This window comes from the organism of the source record quoted next, unplaced genomic scaffold (assembly GCF_019419815.1).
Source record: "Pyrus x bretschneideri cultivar Hongxiangsu unplaced genomic scaffold, Pyrus_bretschneideri_v1 Contig1, whole genome shotgun sequence".
NCBI classification, from domain to species: Eukaryota; Viridiplantae; Streptophyta; class Magnoliopsida; order Rosales; family Rosaceae; genus Pyrus; species Pyrus x bretschneideri.
The window spans coordinates 6192750-6201513 of record NW_025999390.1 but is presented as its reverse complement, the minus strand read 5'-3'; the positions used below and the strand labels follow the sequence as shown (position 1 = coordinate 6201513).

The window sequence follows — 8764 nt, the reverse complement described above, 5'->3', positions numbered from 1 at the left end:
AAAACAATGATTGATTAATGGGGACAATCTTATTCTACCCGAACCCGAGTCGTCTGCTTTTCAGCCTTTCACTGTGAGAAAGTTGCTCCGACACAACGCACAGAAGAACCCGCACCGAGTTTCGCTCCATTTTCTACCCTCAGGTTCCTCTCTCTCTCTCTTTCTCTCTCCCCCTCTCTCTCTTCCTTTTTCCATTTTTTGATTTATTTTTGTTTCTGGGTTTCAATTTATCTGAATTATCTTATCGCCACTCCGATTTTTCACCTGCAAGAGAAAAAATAGTTCAATTCTTCAGAACCCCAAATGAATTTCGATTGAAAGTTTGGGACTTTCTGGAATTTGGATTATTGAATTCAATTTGGTTTATTTCTTTCTTACTGTATGTTTTTGCACTTGCTTTGATTTCAATGATTGAAATTGAAAACTGGGATTTAATGGGTGATCTGCCTCTGTTTTTCTGATTATTTTTTTGGGTTTTTTTTTATAATAAAAATTAAATTAGGGAGAATAGTGTAATATGCAACAAAGATTGAAGCTTCAGCAACAACAAGAAGCCATAATGCAGCAAGCACTTCTTCAGCAGCAACAACAACACATGTACCATCCTGGCGTGCTCGCTGCTGCCATGTCTCAGGTCCCCTCTCTCCCTCCCTCCCTCTCTCTCTCTCTCTCTTGTTTGTGAAGAAATTGTTGTTTGTGGACAAATTTAGATAATTTGAGTTATTGGGTTTCACTTAATTTATTTAAAATTTCAAGCTTTATGTGATTCATCAGAACAGCAAATATAAATTGTTAATTCAATTTTTTTTTGTGTGGGGATTAAGATTTTATATACTCTTTGGTTGAGAGTAGTATTATTTGTTTATCTTCTTTATATTTTTACAATGTGCAGATGGAGCCTATCCCAAGTGGAAATCTGCCTCCCGGATTTGACCCGTCTCAGTGCAACAGTGTGTAAGTGCTAGATAGTAGTTTTCCATTTTTTCTTTTCTGGAATTTCTTTTTGTTTTCCTTCCCATTCATCTTTATGCTTATCTACTTGAAGGTTCTTTAGCTTAAGTGGACAGCGAAACTTCAAGTAGTTCATACCGTTTAATATTCAAGTGGATATATCTTGAATTAAGACTTATTATTTTGATGGTATGATGGTTTCAGCTATGTTGGAAATATTCATGTAAATGTCACCGATAAGCTTCTAGCTGAAGTCTTCCAGAGTGTTGGTCCTCTTGCAGGATGCAAGCTCATAAAAAAGGATAAGGTACATGATACATCACATGCTTCGCGTTCTTTTGAATCCTTGTATATAATTTTGTCATTCCTCTTTTGAAGGTTCTGTTTTTTACTTCAATTTACGGAAATATATGCGATAATGTGAGTCTCCTACACATCTATAAGACATCTAGTGTTTTCCAATTGGTCGTGAAATGATTCTACAAGTGCTTACACTTTGATCTTGTAACATGATGCATTTCTTAAGTAAAATATGTAACTAGCTGGAGAAATTGTTAATTGCGGCAAACAAAATCGGAATCCTATGTTCAACTTCAAGATTTCTTTTCCTTACGAATTCATGATGTGGCTGTATGTATATATATATATTTTTTTTTGGCAGTCGTCATATGGATTTGTTGACTACCATGATCGACACTCTGCAGCCCATGCAATAACGAATCTGCATGGACGCCAACTGTAAGCATTCACTTACTTTAGAACAAGTGTGGCTATTATTCTCTTGCCTTTCTTGACTTCGACCATGTATGTTGTATGTCTGTCAATAGCTTCGAGAATTGTTTATATTCATTAGTATTTCTAAATCTGGTTTGCAGTTATGGTCAGGCACTTAAGGTGAATTGGGCATATGCCAATAGCCAGAGGGAGGATACTTCAGGTTACTTTGAGCTTCAGTTGTTCTACTGCTGTTCTTTTTACAATTTTATTTTATTTTTTCAACGGGTCGTTACAATCTTATTAGGGTTCATTCCGTTTATGCAATTTTACAATGATCAGGGCACTTCAACATATTTGTTGGTGATCTTAGTCCAGAGGTTACCGATGCAACTTTATTTGCTTGCTTCAGGTTCTATCCTAGTTGTTCGTGAGTTCCTGTTTCTTTTGATTATCGTTTTTTTTTTTCAAATTTGTAGGATATATATCCCAGGGGCTAGGGTAGCATGTTATAATTTTTCCTCATTACTATCATCAACTTTTCATGTTAAACTTAGTAAGGGTTCTCACTTAGTTTATTGCTTGTTTCCACTTGGGTGGATAACAATTTGAATCACCCTATTAATTTCCAAATGCATGATGTTAGTTTTACAAGACTTTTTGTTTTTGTCATTTTTATCATTTGCAGTGATGCAAGGGTCATGTGGGATCACAAAACTGGCCGCTCAAAGGGATATGGCTTTGTTTCTTTCCGTGAACAGCAGGTATTACGTTGTTGTGAGTATAAACTAGAGAGTTTTGGTGTGAGATTCATCCCAGCCTAAATCTTCTCCCACATTTATTTAAAATCCCTGAATCACATCAAGGTTGCTTGTGCGTTGCACTCTTTCATGTGCTTAGTGGTGCACATAAAATGTGTAAAGCAATGTCGCTTATTATAGCGGATTGGTTTTTCTGCACCATTTGTGCTGACTTTGTGTACCTAGAGGAGTTGGTATTAACATGACGCCATTGTTTTATTTATTGTGTTATTTATTGTGTTGGTTTTACAATCTTAGAACTCTGGTACATTTTAAACTGATTAAGTGCCTCATGGAAATTTTTTTCAGGAAGCTCAGAGTGCTATCAATGATTTAACAGGTAACACATCTAACATGTTGCCTCGTGCTGCATAGTTTTCGTCAGTGCAAGAACATTGTGATACTGGTTGAGCTATGGTTGATGTGTTCTGGACTTTGTTGTGTAGGTAAATGGCTTGGAAATAGGCAAATAAGATGCAACTGGGCAACCAAAAGTGCTGGTTCTAGTGACGAGAAGCCAAGTAGTGACACTCAAAACGCCGTTGTACTTACAAATGGATCTTCAGGTAGATTGAAAAGTTGCTGACTTGGTTGGCCAGAAGTTTCTTGTTTTGGGCTTCTAGGTGACCTTTGCATTTTGCTATTGCAATTTAAAATAACTGGCTATAGGAGGTAGGTCTTAGATTGATGGTTGATCCTAGTATATGTTGCCGTATTATATGAGTCATTATACCGGAACTTGATGGTTAGTTCAGACAAGACTTGATGTTGATGGCTAGTTCTTCTGTTTACTTTATTTTGCAGATGGAGGTCCGGAGAACTCCAATGAAGAGGCCCCAGAAAACAATCAAGCGTACACGACTGTCTATGTTGGCAACCTCTCCCATGAGGTGATTAACAGTGATTATTATGTTTCGAATATGAGTTTTAAACCTTGAATTTGGTCCTATGACATAACTGGTTTGCCTTATCAGGTTACGTCTATAAGTTGTCAACCATAAAATCCTGCTGAAAATCTGGTTTGCCTTAGCAGGTTACTCAAGCTGAACTTCATAGTCAGTTTCATGCTCTTGGGGCTGGGGTTATTGAGGAAGTACGTGTGCAGAGGGATAAAGGTTTCGGATTTGTGAGATACAACACCCATGATGAAGCAGCCCTGGCTATTCAAATGGGAAATGGCAGGATAATTCATGGAAAGTCCATGAAGGTAATGGAAACTCTACTGCAAATTTTTCATTTTGATGGTCACACTTCCTTTGCCTCGTTCATATTGTTCTTCAATGCACATATGCAAATGACACTTGACACCTTTCAGTGGGTTGCTATGCATACGATTGACCTACACAGACGACTTGTACTGTTTACGTCTTTCGCTGGTGGTCAGTCAAATTACAGTCAGTGTTATTTCTGTCATGATAAAACATCTTTTGTTTTGTGTAATCGTGCATCCAGTGCTCGTGGGGTAGCAAACCAACTCCTGCCGGGATAGCTTCTAATCCACTACCTCCTCCTGCCCAGCCCTATCAGATTCTTCCAACTGCCGGTATAAACCAAGGCTATTCTCCGGCTGACTTGATGGCTTATCGGCGCCAACTTGCCTTTAGTCAGGCTGGTGCCACGTCCATGGCCTTGAACTCCGGCGGGTCCCAACCTATGTATGATGCCTATCCTAATAGTTCATCCGGCAACCAGTTAATGTATTACCGTTAACACTAGAGCTGGTAGTCGGTTTTGGCGGAGTTGCTATTGCGTTTGATTGCATTGTGCCAATTCTTGCCAGTGCGTGTGGTGTGTATTTACTAGTTCTCCAAACGAGATTGTGAGTCGATCTTTTTCTTTCTTTCCGGTGACAGATTGGGAATTCATCTTTAGTTACATGAATTTTTGATCTCCTATGTATGTTGTAACATGTAATATGTGATTAGAGATGAGATTATCGTCCTTATTTTGTGGGATTTGTTAATGAAATGGGGGTGTTTTTTAGTTACGTTAACTTCTCTTAGTCATGGCATCTGACTTGAAATCTACTCGACATCATTTATTAATCATGTCACCTTCGATTTTGATCCTCAAATCCCAATCAGGGTTTCACAATTTGCACAAAATAATCATCCGGGGCGAACAGGGATCCACCCAATCACGTGGCTGTATGAGCTTGTCCCTTGACTTTGGTACCATGTTGAAATTTTCATGTTGACGGGCTGAGGACCCTACTCTAACAATATCAATATTGCTCTCAACTTAGTAATTACTACTTGTTTAATCTGTTAGGTATGTGATTTTATTAGAAAAAGCCTCGGTGCATGTGCAGTTAGAATGGAGTAATCTTATTTAAATTACCTTTCTCCTTTCCCCTCTGGTCGTGGGATTCAACGGTTGTAAACCTACTTTAATTAGATTTTGAAATAGGGATCTAGATCTTCGTAAGGAAGTGTTGGGAACAAAAAGAACTCTCAAATGCATCATTAACTAACAACCCATTCTCTAGGCATTCCTTGATTTATTTTCATGGAGCATCTACAAGTACCCCATTCTTATGGGATTCTATTTTTATTCAGCTGCCTGTTATTATTTATTTTCATGGAGCAGATACAAGTACGCCATTCTTATGGGGTTCTGTTTCAGATATTAACGACGATCAGGCAACTGAAACTATGTATTGTTCATCTAGGTTTTTCTCTCTAAGCCAGGTAAGATGTCCGTCGGAGAGAAGATGGCAGAGGGGACCTTCTCCTGGTTTAAGATGGAGCTGTGACAAGCCCCAGTTGTTTGGTGCAAATTTAGATGTGTCTCGATGGCATATAATTACTGCATTTGCCTTGGTCCCGTCGGCACCTTCCATAGGCACCATGTAGGCCCTTGTCTTTTCTATGGCATGGCACAAGAACACAGCAAATGGATAGCTCATCTTATGGCACGTGACGACTTTGTCCTCGGCCAGCACCTTCACTCCGTCGGTTATTGTGTAAGTCTGCTCCACATCATTGTTGGCTCCTCTTTCCATCTCCGTCGACATTGTTCGGATATTCGATCCGAGCTCGGAGGTGGCGAAGTCAACCAGTGACTCCAAAGAGGTAGCACAATATCTTTCTTCTCCTTTCATGGCCGGCATTTCGCAATAACCAATGGTTTCCTTGATTGTATTGGCTTCTGATGATTCCGGCCTCAGCGAAAATCGTTTGAGAATTTCTTCCATTTTGTTTGATGAGAAGGGGATCGACTCCGCGGTTGGGCGGGACACAAAGCGTGATGATTTGCTTGTGGTATCTCTGGGGAAGCCATATTTCAGTGTTTTTCCAGGGTGCAAGTCCTTCTCCATGAGGACCAAGCCAGCACAAGGGCCAAGAGCATCAGTGGCTTTGTCAAGTTGGTTCTCAGTGCCAGCAGGACGGAGAAAGTTCTTGGATACTAAGTCTGCAGATTTAGCAACATAAACCAAAGCAAAGTACAAGTGAGGGACTATACGTATGCATACATGTCAATATAGTCAATATAATCGTACGTGAAACTATAGACTCGTTTGATAACCATTTTGCTATCAATTTTCAATAATTTACAGACACACACACACAAACCTCCAGGATGGATAAGTTCACGAAAAGCTTTTGGAATTGGCGTGTTCGGCAGGACGGAGTTCCAGTAGGAAAGTTGAGGCAACGGCTGCCGCACAGCAGCTGCATGACTTGCCATTCCCACCAGTGTGGTCAGCTGCAACGGTAGAAGTTAAACAATCATTACTTAAGAAAACAACGAAATTAGTAAACAATTAGAATGCAGAGACTGAACTAAAAAAATCATTTGAAGGGATAATCCAAATAAATTAACTAGGAGATGGAGCTAGCTTAATTATACTTACAGTGAGAAAAGTAAGCATTTTTGAGAGACGGAACTCCATCACTACACGAAGACACTCTTTAACTTTTGCAACTCAAAGTTTGCTAGTTGATGAAACAAGAGCGAATTGGTTCAAGATATACAGGAAGGGAAGAATAGAGAGAACTGAAGTAGATGCATGCACCGCATGTGAGTTTGGTTGTCTGGATTAGGTGTAAGACATGCAGACCCTCCCATTGCCTCGTGTAAACATCCTCCATTAAAATGGAACGCTACAATCGCAGAGCATGCAGTGGCTGGAAATTAATCTCGTATTTCAAAGTTGTGCCTTTGTGGCAGAGTTTTTGGTAACGGAAATAGTAGGTAGCTTCCATCTCGTGGGGAGTTTTTATGGTTTACTAGCAATTTCTATCGGGTAATATTTTCAGGAATATACAAATCATACTTTTTTTTTTTATCTCTATTTTCAGTTATGGGTTTGATTTTTTGTAATGATTTCATCAGAATTCTTATCTATATGTAATTAAGTTGCGTGTCTTTTATGTAATTAAGAGATTCGTTCATGATGTTTACGTTTTGGTTTTGAATAGATATTTAATAGTATTACTTAGCATTCTAAAAATCTTATTATACACTCCTCACAAGTGTATTTTTCTTTCTAATTATAGAAAGTTTGGAGTGGCAAATGAGATTTTTGGAGTGCTAATAGCAATTCTCTTATTTTACTATGTTTAATAAAGTATCTTATTTCCTACCACTCATCCTTAATGTAAATAATATCTTTTGTTTAAAAAAATAAAGCAAAAAAATTAAAAAATAAGATAATATATATATTGGTAGGAAAAAAGTACATTGAAATATTTTAACAGTAGAAAGCCCAAATTGATTGGGAAAGAAAACATCCGGCCCAAATGTGGAATCAAAGGAAAAAAATTTCTTTGTGATCGACAGGTACATCACGTGTTTTTATATAAGTGATGGAAATTTGTATTTTTTAAATTATTAATTTTTTAACACACATATCCCATCATTTATATAATGGCATATGTATCATTCAATGTTCCGATCAAACGAAAAATCTCTCAAATTAAAGGAGGAGTACAAATGTGGTATTAAAAATTTAGTAAGGGTAATAATAATCTTGGAATCGGAAGGTTTCCTAATTAGGGTTTTAATCGTTAGGTTTCCTAATTAGGGTTGTAATGTTTTATAATTAAGTCAACGTTGCGTAGTCGTTACTCGTCAGGAATTTTCTCCCTTTTGACGATTCTTCACCTTCCCTTCAAAACCATTCCTTAATTGTTTTCGATCTTAAGCTTTTATTTAGGGCTAGGGTTTTTCTGTCGTCGTAGGGTTTTGGGGGATATGGAGCCTTTGGTGGATGGAAGGTTTCAACTTGTTAGAAAGATCGGTAGCGGATCGTTTGGACAGGTCTACCGGGGTAGTAATATTCAGACAAACGAGGAGGTTGCTATCAAGCTCGAAAGTGCCAAGACGAGGCATCCACAACTGCTGTATGAATCAAAGTTGTATAAAATACTACATGGAGGACCTGGAGTTCCAAACGTGAGATCGTTTGGCTCTGAAGGAGACTACAGTTTTCTTGTCATGGATTTCCTTGGACCTAGCCTTGAGGATTTATTCCAAGCTTGCAGTAAGAAATTCTCTCTTAAGACGGTTCTCATGCTCGCAGATCAAATGCTCGATCGAGTGGAGTTTGTTCATTCGAAATCAGTCCTGCACCGCGACATCAAGCCAGACAATTTCGTGATGGGAGTGGGTCGACGGGCGAATCAGGTTTACATCATCGACTTCGGTCTCGCTAAGAAGTATAGAAACTCTTTAACTCATCGGCATATTGCGTACAGAGACAATAAAAGTCTGGTAGGTACTGCAAGATATGCAAGCGTGAACAACCATCTTGGCATTGAACAAAGCCGCCGGGACGATTTGGAATCACTAGGATATGTGCTTTTGTACTTTCTAAGAGGAAGTCTTCCTTGGCAGGGTTTGAAAGCGGGGACAAAAGAGCAGAAAGATGAGAATATCGCAGAAAAGAAATTGTCAACTTCTATCGAGTCGCTATGCTCTGGTTACCCTTCCGAGTTTTCGGTATACTTCCATTACTGTAGGTCATTGACGTTTGATGCTAAACCAGATTATGCTTATCTGAAGAGACTCTTTAATGGCGTTTTTAAAAGGGAAGGTTTTCAGTTCGACTATGGTTTTGATTGGACTCGATCGCTTAAACATCTGGAAACATAAGCGTAGTGTTAATCTGTAGTCTTTAAGGATATTTGATTGTTTCAATTCTTCATACTTGTATCAATTATCGACAAAGAATACTTGAGAATAGTGATTTAGATACATGCAGTACCGAAAGATTTGAATCCTCTATTTTTTGTGTTTCAACAAAGAGAATATATAAGAAATTGATAGTTGATCGTAAGAAATTGACTACTCTA

The 8764-nt window shown here is 38.5% G+C and overlaps 3 protein-coding genes across 5 annotated transcripts; 2 read left to right on the top strand and 1 right to left on the bottom strand.

Moving 5' to 3' along the window:
- The first annotated feature begins 85 nt into the window (after window positions 1–85).
- Window positions 86–4452, top strand: LOC103957526 (RNA-binding protein 208). Of its 3 annotated transcripts, none has more exons than XM_009369704.3 (13): window positions 86–143; window positions 503–634; window positions 893–954; window positions 1156–1258; window positions 1613–1689; window positions 1827–1888; window positions 2008–2095; window positions 2354–2429; window positions 2775–2805; window positions 2912–3031; window positions 3270–3355; window positions 3499–3672; window positions 3918–4452. In XM_009369704.3, exons 2-13 carry the CDS (start codon window positions 518–520, stop codon window positions 4173–4175), a joined length of 1254 nt encoding a protein of 417 aa, XP_009367979.2. In that variant the 5' UTR covers window positions 86–143; window positions 503–517; the 3' UTR covers window positions 4176–4452. The 3 variants fall into 3 exon arrangements, with proteins under 3 accessions (XP_009367979.2, XP_048438051.1, XP_048438048.1); XM_048582094.1 differs by having other exon boundaries at window positions 109–143; window positions 512–634; XM_048582091.1 differs by having other exon boundaries at window positions 120–146; window positions 475–634.
- A 651-nt stretch (window positions 4453–5103) lies between these two features.
- LOC103957525 (BURP domain-containing protein 5-like) lies at window positions 5104–6360 on the bottom strand. Its single transcript, XM_018649898.2, has 3 exons — window positions 6322–6360; window positions 6041–6173; window positions 5104–5924 (listed from the first exon to the last, which is right to left on the bottom strand). The coding sequence occupies exons 1-3, from the start codon at window positions 6358–6360 to the stop codon at window positions 5104–5106; spliced, it is 993 nt and encodes a 330-aa protein (XP_018505414.2).
- Window positions 6361–7528: 1168 nt separating this feature from the next.
- LOC103957524 (casein kinase 1-like protein 1) lies at window positions 7529–8681 on the top strand. Its single transcript, XM_009369702.3, has one exon. It carries the CDS (start codon window positions 7665–7667, stop codon window positions 8562–8564), a length of 900 nt encoding a protein of 299 aa, XP_009367977.2. The 5' UTR covers window positions 7529–7664; the 3' UTR covers window positions 8565–8681.
- The last annotated feature ends 83 nt before the right edge of the window (window positions 8682–8764 follow it).

Bases quoted from the DNA above. Each gene is read 5' to 3' on its own strand.
- LOC103957526 (XM_009369704.3), top strand. From the start codon at position 518: ATGCAACAAAGATTGAAGCTTCAGCAACAACAAGAAGCCATAATGCAG. The intron at 1,690-1,826 runs GTAAGCATTCAC...TCTGGTTTGCAG, and splicing joins AATCTGCATGGACGCCAACT to TTATGGTCAGGCACTTAAGG. The intron at 1,889-2,007 runs GTTACTTTGAGC...TACAATGATCAG, and splicing joins CCAGAGGGAGGATACTTCAG to GGCACTTCAACATATTTGTT.
- LOC103957525 (XM_018649898.2), bottom strand. From the start codon at position 6,360: ATGGAGTTCCGTCTCTCAAAAATGCTTACTTTTCTCACT. The intron at 6,174-6,321 runs GTAAGTATAATT...CTACCGTTGCAG, and splicing joins AAATGCTTACTTTTCTCACT to CTGACCACACTGGTGGGAAT. The intron at 5,925-6,040 runs GTTTGTGTGTGT...GCATACGTATAG, and splicing joins TGAACTTATCCATCCTGGAG to TCCCTCACTTGTACTTTGCT.
- LOC103957524 (XM_009369702.3), top strand. From the start codon at position 7,665: ATGGAGCCTTTGGTGGATGGAAGGTTTCAACTTGTTAGAAAGATCGGT.